Below are 13,816 nucleotides of genomic sequence, written 5' to 3' on the forward strand. Positions count from 1 at the left end.
GTATTTCTATGTACATTTTAATATATTTCTGTTTGTGTTGAATCATTTATCAACAGAATTTAAGAGACCACATAGTAGGCTTTTAAGCAAAACATCAGACAATGCTCCTAGTTTATATATATATATATATATATATATATATATATATATATATATATATATATATATATATATATATATATATATATATATATAAAAAGCACAAAGAAATTCACTTTGTTGGAGCTCCACCTCCGCCCCGGTTGGGGCTTGAACTCACGACCTCTGGAACCCATTCTCCTAGCAGTGAGCGGCCACCGCGCTAACCACTGGGCCATCTAGGCAAGACAAAAATCTTGCTTTCGATGACGAAGGGAACCTAGCGCGCTGGTCGCTCACTACACGGTCGTTTGAGATACAGGTGGAATGCAGTTAACCGACAATTTGAGAGGATCGGGACGATACACATTGCATAGATATATACATATAATAAGCACAAACATTGCAATAACTCTCAAATTGACATATACCTGCCCATAGTGAATGATAAAGATATACATAAAGCACAAAGAAATTCACTTTGTTGGAACTCCACCTCCGCCCCGGCCGGGGCTTGAACTCACGACCTCTGGAACCCATTCTCCTAGCAGTGAGCGGCCACCGCGCTAACCACTGGGCCATCTAGGCAAGACAAAAATCTTGCTTTCGATGCAATGTGTATCGTCCCGATCCTCTCAAATTGTAAAATGTATATAAATGTATTACGAAAAACATTCTTCAAATCAATTGTATTATAAAAGACAACAGTATTTTTTTATTTTTATTGGCTAAAAGTACACCCCCTGACATTTGTCCATTTCTGATAACTACGCTAAAACGCGGCCGCAGAATATAATATTGCAGTACAAAATGGTAGCATATTGTAGAAACTAAATACCAAATGAAATTTCAAAAAGATAAACAGAAAATAATATTTAAGAAAAAAATTTAATATCACTTTATGTGCTCTTAAATCCTGGTAACCCTACATTACTATTACCGCTGAATATAACCTGAAGCACATTTGCAGCTCTGTTCTGCTGCTACCTTGATAAAGAAAAACTATGGCTTGTGTGAAGAGCATTTATTAAAAATGCCAGATGAAGTTATACTGAATATAAGAATGAAAATGTGAGACTGCATACATTTAGTAAATTATCAACAATGCAGCAGAAGGTGGGGCCCAAAAAATAACCCACACCTTTTACAAAAGGAAGTTATCCATACCAATCAAACAAAAATAATAATTATAATATTTAGTAAGGAGGATAGAAGGGGTGGAGGTGGGCAAAACTTCCGATGCAAGCTAATTTGGAGCCAAAATTGAAATATTTAGGATCAGGCTAATAGCCTGAAAATGCTCTTACCGGTATGAGTATAAAAACCCCAAAAGACCCTTTAAATCCTCATACTGTACAAATATGACTAATTAAATGTAACATAGTAGAAAACTATATAATACCTAAACTATAAGTATTTAGGTCACATAAATTCCTTTATATACATGTACATAAATACACTTATGTGCTCTTAAATCCTGGTAACCCTACATTACTATTACTGCTGAATATAACCTGAAGCACATTTGCAGCTCTGTTCTGCTGCTACCTTGATAAAGAAAAACTATGGCTTGTGTGAAGAGCATTTATTAAAAATGCCAGATGAAGTTATACTGAATATAAGAATGAAAATGTGAGACTGCATACATTTAGTAAATTATCAACAATGCAGCAGAAGGTGGGGCCCAAAAAATAACCCACTAGAGGAACACTGAACTGCATGAGAAGTGTCCCTCGCCCCACCCAAAAATGTGCTTCGTTTAACAGTAAAGATTCTAGTAGAGAATCAAAATTTAAAGTAGAAATTAGTCTATCCCAACTTATGAAAATATTTCCTAAGAACATTAAGAACAGTGGTTAACTAAATTTACAGCAAAAAAGAGATGCAATAACATGTGTTAATTTTGACATGCATGCTCACTGTGAAATGAAATACATTATTATTGCCCTAGATAACCCATTTCAATAATCATAAAGTTTATTAACTAAGACATATTTGGAATGCATCCAAATTTAAAATGTTCATGTTTAAACTGAAACAATTGCTGTAACAATGCAAAACAAGCCCCTAAATGTCTATATATCTAAACATGTAAACATCCATGTACACTTCCCTTGACAACCTTAGGTGCCACCTCAGTTAGTCACCTCCCAAGCAATGCTAATTAAGTGATCATGAAATATGTCAGCCCTTTTAAAAGCTGGAGGTAAACAATTGTTCTACTGAAAAATATTCTTCACACATTTCTTGCCAAAGAAACAAAATTAAAAACACGTGAACACACCTACATCTTGATGTTAAATACCTTGTAACACCCGTTACACATCTTACAACTTAATCCCAATTACTTTTTCGAATATGGGGGTGCCACCTCAGATAGTCGCCCCTTAATATTAAAATTAAACCTGGAACATGATAAATCTTTGTCATAAGACTTGTTAAAATAAAACCTGAAAAGGATATAAACTATCAAGATGATAAATCATTAACTCGCAACACTTAGGGTCTCATGCCCTATATTGTAAACATCTATTACTTCAATACAATGTACTTCTTCCCACTTTACTCTAATAAAACAAAAGGAAATTGCAAGATTTCAACATCATGAAAATAAAGAGCCACCGATAATGGATACTGCCTCAGTCAGTTATCCATTATCAGTAGACCCTATATGACAAATATCCTACATTGTATATGTGTTAATCTTGTAAAACAGCAAACCTGACAATATGAGATTTATTAAAACCTCATACAGACACCTGAATGTTAAAAAGACTCAAATACATAGCAAGTAATAATGGATACCGCCTCAGCCAGTTATCCATTATTACTGGACCCTAAAAAACAAATATCCCAGAACATTATTGTGATATAGAAACTACAATGTTGGAAACAAGGACACCCTGATATATCTCTAAAATGACTCGGAGTGCCATCTTCCCATAACTCTTATTTGTGAATCTGAGAAGCCCTGCAGGTGAGCCTGAGTTGCTGCTCCTATTCTGAAACTGTGTGCTTTGAATTTATGACTGTCCAACTTTGAGAACTTCAGAGCCGATTTCAGCACCTTGCAGAATTCTGAACGGGATATAGGCCTTCCAGGGCCATAGCAAAACAGAGGTCCATCCTTCACACCTCTCACTTTGAGATAACTCTTCATGATTTGCACAGGACAAAATTTGCGGATTGGGTGAGGTTTGATTTCCAGATGCACAGGATTTTTCCCCAGATTATGCTTGAAGTTGGTCATTGTTATGATCATACAACTTGCTTTGGCTATTGTCTTGAAGGATACATTACTCAAAAGCAGCAAGTTTGGGTTAGAATGGGAGCGAACTGTGATTTCTCCTACTCGGAGGAAAGCATAAAATGCTATTATAAACATAGCCATGAACAAACATCTTTGGTAACTAGAATTGGCTACATGAGGCACGGCTACTAAAAGGTTTTCCAGGATATCCAGAGTAATAGGCTGCCTCACATCAGGAGAGCTGGCCAGACGCTTTGCCCCACTTAACATTTTCTTTATCAAGAAATGATTTGAAAAGTCTGGAATATTAGACATTTTAAAATAATATGCCAGCGCTGCCAAGTATGTTGTTATCGAGCTTGGTGCTTTGCCTATACTAAATAGATAGGAAACGAAACTAATAATGTGTTCGAGAGAAACATCCTTAATACTGCATGTATTGTAATAACTTTGCATGAATGTCTGAAAACAATTTAGGGCCTGCTTGTAGACAATCTTTGTATTAGGGGCTAAAGCTGCCTCAATCAAGGTAACAGCTGTGTTTTGGATAGCTGCAAAAGGTGGCTTGGTATGGCTGTTGGTTCGTCCTCGCTGTCCAATGACACCTCCAGAAATTTTTTGACCTGTAACCGTGAAAGTAAATCAGGTAGAGTATTGAACAAACCTGGAATGTGTTCTGCAGAAAACAATATATTGTACTTCATAAGTGCCAACACTAGTCTTCTAACCAAAATCATGATTTTCGAATCCTTTGATGTCTGTGCATTTACTATGTTGACCACTGCAGCATTATCAGAATGGAAAATCACACATGAATTCTGCAAAACGCGGCCCCATACTTCCACAGCTACAACAATTGGAAATAATTCTTTTAGAGTAATATTATATTCTTTCATACTCTCTGGCCAAGCTCCATAGAACCATTTTCTTCCAAACACAGCTCCAAAACCCCAAGAGCCAGCAGCGTCAGTATATAAATGTAACTGCTCTGATGTCTTCCAAATGTGTTTAAACAATATGGATTTCCCATTGAAATGATTGATGAATAATGACCAAGCCGCTAAATCTTGCCTACTCTCTTTAGTAAGATCCTTGTGATGATGTGGCTTTGCAATACCTTTAGTAAGGTCTATAAGTCGTCTTAAGAAAGTGTGTCCTGGTATAATCACCAGACATGCAAAATTAAGCAGTCCTATTAAAGACTGAAGTTCTCTTAGGCAAACTTTGCGTTTGTATTTCACTGCATCTATCGCTTTTTGTAGCTTAACCAATTTGTCCTCAGGAAGCCTAATCTCCATCGCCACAGTGTCAATCTCAATACCCAAGAACACTAAATTTGTATTTGCCTGAAATGTCTTTTCCTCCTTTAAATAAACACCTAAGCTCTCACAAATAAGTCTGAAAACTAACAAACTCTGATTACAAATTTCTGATCCAGGTGGACCGATAAATAAGAAATCATCCAAAACATGTACTATGTGTGGAATGTGACCCTTTACCCTACCAATCCATTCTAGTCCTGAGGAAAATTTCTCAAAAATAGAACAAGAACTAGCGCAACCCATGGGTAAGCATTTATCAAAGTAAAAGCAACCATCCCACTGAAAACCCAGCAATTCATGATCCTCTCTGCAAACAGGTACGATGCGAAAAGCTGATTCAATGTCAGTTTTGGCAATCAGGCAACCCTTACCCAATGAAACAATAATATTCATAGCATCATCAAGAGTAGCATAATGGACTTTTGTAAACACTTCTGGTATAAAATCATTAATAGAACTGTTTTCAGGAAAAGATAAATGGTGTATGAGCCTAAACTGACCCTTTTCTTTTTTTGGCACAATACCAATAGGGGAAATTTGGAGATTATCAAAAGGGAGTGTAACAAAAGGTCCCACTATTCTGTGAGCCTCAAGCTCTTTTTGTAGTTTTTTGTTCACAATAACAGGGTTCTGCAAAGCCGACAAAAGATTTTTAGATGACCTGAATTGTCTTGGTCCCTCATAATGCAATTCAAACCCGTAGGTAAAACCTGCCACCAGATAATCTGCCATAGCAGTATCATAGCCCTTTAAAAAATACTTCAAAACTTCGGGTCTTACTGGGGTTACAATTTTATTGTTGTTTTGTTGTTCCCAAAGAGGAGTTGACACTTTGGTTCTTAACGACTGCTTGGGTTCTGCATTTTGTTTTAGGGTGGTTTTTCTTACATTCTGTACAGATGTGCTGAAATTTGCAGCGCTCAAGCTTGCATCCTCCCTCTCTATTGTAAGACCAGCAGATACCTCTTGGTAATTGGTTTGTAAAAGCTGATCTTTGTCCAGGCCTTGTACGAAAGGAACGAAAGGACTGCTTGTTTTCTTGTCTGGATCTCTGGGCCTGCAGCATGAACTCTACATTAATTTTACCCCATGGAGTACCCCTTATCTGTCTATCCATTCTTATTTGCTTATCATATGTTTGCCATGACACATTTCCCGATGCAGCCATGTCACGTACTGTCTCTGCATGTTTTATGAGATTTGGTGTTACATTTGGAAATTTCTCAGCATATATGGCAACAAAGCGCAAGAAAGCTGTCGTCCATTGAAAAATGGAGTTAATAGACTGTTTTGCCTTTTTTGGTACTACCGATATGTTGTCATTCTTCTCGAGTTTAAATGTATAGTTGCTACTCTCTGGACCAGGAACCAAGTTATTAGGGAGCAGTACCGCGAGATCAATAAACTGATCCTCCCATATTTTCTGTTTCAACTTCTGAGGAACCATAGCCGAAATAGGGGTTGACCAAGTAAAAGTATCTATTGCCTCACTGGAAGCATACTCATCATTTGACCTTTCTATCTCTTTAAATGTAATCTCTGAATCAGACTCACCATCCAAACTCTGGGGGGACTCGCTCCTGTCTGGAATGGCGGGGACAGCTCTGTCCTCTAATGCTTCCAACACCGCCTGTGTTACTCTCTCTACCAAAGTTTCCTCCTGATGATCAGAGCTCTGATCTTTTTTGGACTTTGCTCCTTTTCTTTCCGCCGAACCAGCTCTTTTTCTTTTCACACCAACTTTTGGTCTAGGCATCATGCTGTAAAAAACTGTACCCTACAGCTGAAGTTTTCTATGACTTAATGTAACCAACCCTTATTCTTGATACATTGCCTTATCAATAACAGTAAATTCCTACAGGATCTAAAACCCAACTTGAACTTTATCCTAAACCCCAGTGAGTCCTTCCAATGTGTGAACAGAGATTAAAATTTTTGGATTTATTTGTGCCTATTCATGCCTTTTAACAATTGGAATCACACCATCAAACCTAAATTTATAATACATCAAAAATTTTATGTCATTCAGTAATGACTTAAACCATTGAAAAATGTAATGTAAGTACAAAAGTAATGGCAAGTACATGTACATTGGCTCCGTTAACCACAAGTTTCTGACCTACAATCCAAGGCACAAATATGCTAAACCAAATATGCTATTAAACACATATCCCATGATTCAAAATAATGGTTACCAAACATATATATTAAACCAAACTTTTAGAAATTGATAACCTACAACTATACCATACATGTAGACCTAGCAGCTTACCATAAAAGAACTCAAAATTTAAACCTATCTATACATCTTTGTTCACAAAGCTAACCAAACTTGTACTGCAAACTCAATATGCATGCAAAGTATGTATAACTCACCCCACATTAAGGTAACCACCTAACACTCAACCATGTAGAAGCTAATTTTCTAAACACCTCATAGACTAGTCACACTGGATATGATAACTGATCACTAAGCCATATGGTGACCAATAAGTAAACATATCATAACACCACCACACTGGATATAACATCATAGGTAAACCGCCAAACATAATCCAACTACATCAGATATTACAACGTTGCACCTAAACCATAAAGGGGCTCCTTGGTAAGCCATATATCATAATCCAACCGTACTGGACATGACAACATAGCACCCAACCATAAGGGGGCTAAATGGTTACCAGAAGATCCAAGCATGCTGGACATAACAATATAGCACCCAACAATATAGGGGCTCTTTGGTAAGCCATACACATGTATATCATAATCCAACCAGACTGGATATGAAAACAGAGCACCCAACCATATAGGGGCTAAACGGCTACCATATGATCCAAGCATACCGGATATTACATAACATAGCACCCAACAAACTAGGGGCTATTTGGTTTACCAAGTATCATAGTCCAACCATGGGGGATATCACCATATAACACGCAATAGTATAGGAGCTAAACCGTCCATCATATATTAGTACATACAGATATTGGCCAAAACAACTAACCTACACTCAAGCCTATAGCAATGGACCATGCGCAACACCTGAGTCCAAACGATAGTAACTATTTTGTATCAACAACATGAACAATATGATTAAAGTCATTAAAATTTAACCCTACTTGGTATAATACCTATGTTCAGGGTATGTCGTACTAGAACAAACTGCGAATATCAACTGTGAATCTAAACTTATATATTTGAACCCTTTATGTTTGTGACATTTTATATACTATTTTTCTCCAGCACTAAACACTGAGCTTTCATTTTCCACAAACTAATGAAGCTATAGGCTATTAATTCCTGAAACCACTGATGCTCTGACACTGTTGTAATACTTAGGGTAGCCCTGAGTCTCATTCAAATGCACACCATCCTCACAAAAAACCATAGCTTTATTTTCAGGTGACCAAAAGCCAGCATGGCGCCAGAATCTGACTCCTGACAAAAAATCTCTTCCTAGCCTCTCATCCAAAAGCCTGTTAACTAAATCTACCCTAGAATTGAACCACTCTGAGTCAACAGCAAATCTACCTGGTTTAGTGGGAGGCTTCCTGTGCAGGATTTGGTATACGCATACTCTGCGCACTCCCCGACCTCGAAGCATCTCTGTAAAGTCAACTATTTTATCAACTAAATCATGTACTTCTAAATCAATACTGCAGAGATCGTTAGAGCCTATTTGCAAACACACTAAAGCTGGTTTAAACTTATCCACCTCCCGGATACCTCTCTGAGAAAGTCTATCAATCGTGCAACCCGAATAACCTCTGTACACAACGTGTTCACGGTTAAGTCCTAAGTTAGTTCTAAAATTCACTGAGTGATTCAAAAACCTATGCAAGCGCACGATGAATGAATGTCCGAGAAACAAAATTGTATTCTGCATGTCCCCAAAAAATTTAAATACAGTGGTAACAACGTTATTGTTGACCAGCCAATCGTGTTAAATAGTTCGTGTAACGTGGGTGATCGTTCGAGTAACGTGCGGGATCGTGCGTGTATCAGGAAAATTGGTTTGCGTTTTTCATCGTGCGTGTTCGTGCGTGATCGTGCGGTTTTTTCGTTTTGTAACTTTTTTTACGGAATGCCAGGATTTATTCTCAAAACAAAGACAAGAAGTTTTTGTAAAACAATGTGAATTTAATAAAAAAAAATTATATAAGAACATTGACAGTTGTTAACATTCATTCTCTCTTTCGTCGTTTAATACATTTTTGTATTTCCATAGCTCATTCAATCCTTTTTTCGGTCGAGTTAGTTTTGCTTAATTTTATAATCAGCCTATATCAAGCATCAATTGTGTCTTGACAAATAATTTCAATCATATAAGCAAAAGCGACACGTTGAATGAAAGTGGCCAGTCTTACCCATTCCCCGTTTTAAACTAAACGATTATTCCCAACGTTTTTCTTTCAAATGATAATACGATACGCATTATTATCTAATAGAGTGTATACACATTTGTTTGAAATAAAATTTATTTAGACGCTTTAAAATTTAGAATAATTAGAAATAAATCAGTTATGTACTGTAAATTATGAAAATAATGGATGTGAAAAATCGAAATTCTATGGAACAAGGTAACAAATTTACCTGTATCCCGCATAATTAAATCGTACGTAAGAGAATTAAATTACATAAACAGTCAACTCTTACGTAAATAATTTTGTGTAGTTTATGCATTATCTTCATTTCTATTACATGTAATTTTCTTTAACTTATGATAGAAGTTAATATTCGTTAAGGAAACAAAAAAATAATTTGTGTGTGAATCCTTTATATTTGTGTATGGATGTGTAAAAGTGTTAACTCGTAAAATACAAAACAGTGCATGACTAAAGTACATGCCGCTTTTCAAAAACATACAAATATAAAGCAATACAAATTAAAGTAATACGTTTCCTGAATTCAAATCTTAAAAATTAATTTTGATTTTGCGTGTTTAATGGTGTAGAATCGTTCGGTTGCGTGTTTAATCGTTTTTGTTCGTGTATCGTGAAGATTCAGTAAGTTAGTGATCGTCCGTGTATCGTGCGTGATCGTTCGTGTATCGTGCGTGATCGTTCGTGTATCAGAATCGTGCGTGTTGTTTGTCAACAATAACGTTGCTACCACTGTACTCACAAAAAAGAACAACACCTGCCAAAACTTCCGATGCAAGCTAATTTGGAGCCAAAATTGAAATATTTAGGATCAGGCTAATAGCCTGAAAATGCTCTTACCGGTATGAGTATAAAAACCCCAAAAGACCCTTTAAATCCTCATACTGTACAAATATGACTAATTAAATGTAACATAGTAGAAAACTATATAATACCTAAACTATAAGTATTTAGATCACATAAATTCCTTTATATACATGTACATAAATACACTTATGCATGTGCGTTGATATATCTTGACATGAGTCCACGTTACAACAATTTGACTTGCAATAAAGTTGATAATTGTAAAATATTATGTTTCAGTGTAAAATACATTGTTTTATACGATGCTCTTTCTAATTGGTCTTTATGCAATATACATTTACTTATTACAGCCAGCAGACTTATCCTACTGCAGATTTTTGAAAATTAAACAAACAACTAAGAACGCGTTAAAAATGCAAAATTAAATGCAAAATTAGAATTCAAAATGTAAGATCCTGTATGTTGTAATATACCCGCTAGATAATTGTTTTAATTTAAACATTTATTTCAATCAAGAAAGTTGTTGTAATTCCACTTTATTTTGATAAAAACATCTTGTATTCAGTTATCATGGATTTGATGAATGCAAATTGCATTTATTTTCATCTTAAAAGACAAACCTAACACATGTTAATTCACTTTTATGCAGATAATTGATGTAACAATGTTATCAATGATGTTTTTCACCATTAAAATACATAATTTTATTGACATTTTATGTTTCAAATTTCAGGCGAACTTATAATAAAGATCACAGACGAGAACGATAATCCACCAGTTTTTCAAAATGCATTATATACATCTGTTATTTTGGAGAATGCTCCTAACAACACATTTCTAGTATCCGTGACAGCTACCGACATTGACATCAGCAAAAAATATACAACGATTAGATACTACATAGATGACAAACAATGTCCATTCTCAATAAATCCAAAGACAGGTACTTTAAAAAAGAAAATATTCAACAATTACACAGTCTATGTCATTTGGGAAAAAAACCCATAATGGCTATTTGTGCTAAATTGTTTCAATTATTTGTTTGAGCAATGTTAACAATGGTAAACCTCCAAATAATGAAACACGATCATATTAAAAGATTACATTTTACATTTTCCAACACGTTGTTTTTCTATATATTATGTTTATGTCACAGGTGGTGTCATTAAGACACGAAAACTTGATCGGGAGACGAAACCATTTTGGATAATAACAATTCGAGCATCAGATGACTCCAAATATAACGCTACAGCTGAACTTAATGTCACTGTCTTAGACTTTAATGACAATACGCCGTTTTTTCTTAATGAATCATACCTATTTAGTGTGACGGAACAAAATTACAGTCAAACACAAATTGGACAGTTATATGCAAAGGATCTTGATGCCGGTCCCAACCAGAAAATTACTTACAAGATCACAAGAGGCAATGCTGAATCATATTTTCATATTTCAGATGTAAATGTAAGTAACGTTTATAATCATGATCTTTTGACTGTTAAAGAAATAACTTGTGAATAAAATATGAATATTTCAAAAATATCAACGATGATTATTTTTGAAGCAATATTAATACTTAAAGTGGCAAACAATAAGTTCATGTATGTTTCATATTTATATTTCAGGGAAGCCTATTTATAAACGGTAATATTGATAGAGAAACTATGCCAAAATATGAGCTAGTGGTTACAATAAATGACAACCCAATAGAGAAAGCAGATACAAAACTAAATTCAGCACACGTGATCGTGAATATTCTAGACGTTAATGATAACGCACCAGTTTTTACTTCTAATTCTAAACAACAAATTAGAGTGAAGGAAACCACAAATTTAGGAACCGTGGTCGGAACAGTATCAGCGACAGACAAAGACTTTGGCAATAATGGTACTGTGTATTACAGAATTGGAAGTAACGGGAATGTGTCTAATGGGTTATTTGTTATAGATAATGACACAGGTGTAATACATGTGGATGGAAGTATAAAAAACAAGGTTGGTATATACACATTGGAAGTCCTGGCTATTGACAAGGGGTCTCCGCCCATGAACTCATCTGTGTTGTTAGATATTTTCATCTTAGACGAAAACATTCACAGACCAGAATTCACGGTGTTACCAAAGAATGGAATCATCAGTATTAATAAGGTATGAATTCCAAAAAAGAAAGAAAAACTGGAGGACAATATGCATACAAAGACATTAAGTTCTTAAATCATTTTATTTTGAGTGGAATTGCAAGGGAAAAGGATTAACAATATTTTTAAACATATTTCTAAATAGCAAGCACCTTAAAATCGAATCGCGTTTACTAATCAAAGTACTGAAGAACTGACGGGAGTTGATTTTGTCGATGTTTGTTTATCTAAAATCAATGATATGATATTTTGCATGACAAGTACATGTAGCTTCTAATTTTTTTTTGAATTACGCACATTTTTTTAATATGAACTTTTGGACATTTTCGACTAGAATGTTGAGAACCCCCATATGAATCATGTTTAATAATATTTAGAGTAAAATTAATTCAATCAAACTATGTATCAGTAATACAAAATGTTTCTCAAAAATTGTATGGATCCAAGCAATATTGAACACTAGTCTCGTTCAACCAAACGCTCGGCTGACACCGTAAATCTCCGACAAGCATTTGCGGAGACAGCCGAGCGTCCATTTGAACGAGACTATATTGAACTCTGGCGTAGGAATACATACGACTACAAAAAATATTTAAATTGTTCGTACCATTTAAAATCTGACCATTTTCAAGGTATTTATAAATAAGTTTCCTTGAAAAACAATGCTTAAGCATACATTACATCGATCGAATTCATCAATCATTTTCAAGAACTAAGTCTTGTCAGGAGCAATGATTTGTGCTGAGGTCCAAACACTTTCACTTTGTGTTTGTCTGAGTAACCGCATAGGAGAGTTGATTAAAATCAACTCCCAAAAAGGGGGTTTATTTCAATCTTGAAGTGTCTGAAAAACAGATGAAGGTTTATAACATAGAAAAGTTTCAAAACTCATATTATAATTTTAATTTAAGTGGTAGCGCTTTTTGGCCACAAACATTAATCGTCATATGAATTATCAACATGATGATTGTGTTTGTGTTCGTGATCAGTTATCGTAAAAAATTTTTTAGGCAAGGATGTTATTTCAATTTATATTGCAATTTTTTGAGATTTGACAAAATTAAAATCACCAAAGGACTTCTTGTAGTATTTGTTGACAAGGATGTACTTTTGAAATTTATTTTATCAAACATTTCTCAAAATATGTGATCGTGATAAAAGGAACAAAATTGTTTCATGCATAGCCAGTTATAGATACAAATGAATATTTACTCATAGTCAACAAGAAAATGAATTTGAATAAAAATATAATTATAATACTGTACATAAGAAATTAATTGTAAACAACATTTTACCTGTGTAATTAACCCCAGTGGCAAGGATTTTATATTGGGTTATTAAGTAGACATAACACATTATCAACTCGGGTTCAGATGGTGATCAAATTAATGACCTCTTTGTTATTTATACTACATTAAAATTGATTGTTACTAACATTTTATTAGTAAGATATACTTTTATAATGCACATATTATTAAGTGTTTGTATCCAGAAGCAGACATCAACAGCCTTGTGATGGCAGCGTATGATTTTTACTCAAGTACATATCTCTCTAAATGTTGAAAATAAACTTTATAATGAATGGAAAACGTATCACCAAATTATGTCCTGATAAAATTAATGGTATACACTGTACGCCCATATCCACCAAAAACAATTGTGGCATGCTTTCCCCCTTCCCCAATAATAACTTTGGCTATTATGGAAAGCCAAAAACTTCAATATTTTTTCTATATTGTTATTTTTTTCTGAATGCGTTATTCGTTAAATGTAAATGTAAATGAAAAAGTACTAAGTTTTAATTCTGTAATTAATCTTCGAACATTTCTATGATTTC

At 34.8% G+C, this 13,816-nt stretch overlaps 3 protein-coding genes across 4 annotated transcripts in view; 1 reads left to right on the top strand and 2 right to left on the bottom strand.

Annotated features, from left to right (window-relative positions):
• The window catches only part of LOC128167348 (cadherin-23-like), a 36,094-nt gene that overhangs the window by 12,780 nt on the left and 9,498 nt on the right, over window positions 1-13,816 (top strand). The window contains exons 22-24 of the mRNA XM_052833024.1: window positions 10,576-10,785; window positions 10,999-11,306; window positions 11,468-11,989. Coding sequence (XP_052688984.1) covers window positions 10,576-10,785; window positions 10,999-11,306; window positions 11,468-11,989 — 1,040 coding nt within the window. The remainder of the gene's footprint in view (window positions 1-10,575; window positions 10,786-10,998; window positions 11,307-11,467; window positions 11,990-13,816) is intronic.
• LOC128167350 (uncharacterized) lies at window positions 3,826-5,382 on the bottom strand. Its single transcript, XM_052833028.1, has 2 exons — window positions 4,057-5,382; window positions 3,826-3,951 (listed from the first exon to the last, which is right to left on the bottom strand). The coding sequence occupies exons 1-2, from the start codon at window positions 5,380-5,382 to the stop codon at window positions 3,853-3,855; spliced, it is 1,425 nt and encodes a 474-aa protein (XP_052688988.1). The 3' UTR covers window positions 3,826-3,852.
• On the bottom strand, window positions 5,417-10,027 carry LOC128167351 (uncharacterized). Of its 2 annotated transcripts, XM_052833030.1 has the most exons (2): window positions 9,778-10,027; window positions 5,417-6,410 (listed from the first exon to the last, which is right to left on the bottom strand). In XM_052833030.1, the coding sequence occupies exon 2, from the start codon at window positions 6,407-6,409 to the stop codon at window positions 5,444-5,446; it is 966 nt and encodes a 321-aa protein (XP_052688990.1). In that variant the 5' UTR covers window position 6,410; window positions 9,778-10,027; the 3' UTR covers window positions 5,417-5,443. The 2 variants fall into 2 exon arrangements, with proteins under 2 accessions (XP_052688990.1, XP_052688989.1); XM_052833029.1 differs by lacking the exon at window positions 9,778-10,027 and having other exon boundaries at window positions 5,417-7,067.

Source organism: Crassostrea angulata, chromosome 10 (assembly GCF_025612915.1).
Source record: "Crassostrea angulata isolate pt1a10 chromosome 10, ASM2561291v2, whole genome shotgun sequence".
Classification (NCBI taxonomy): domain Eukaryota; kingdom Metazoa; phylum Mollusca; class Bivalvia; order Ostreida; family Ostreidae; genus Magallana; species Magallana angulata.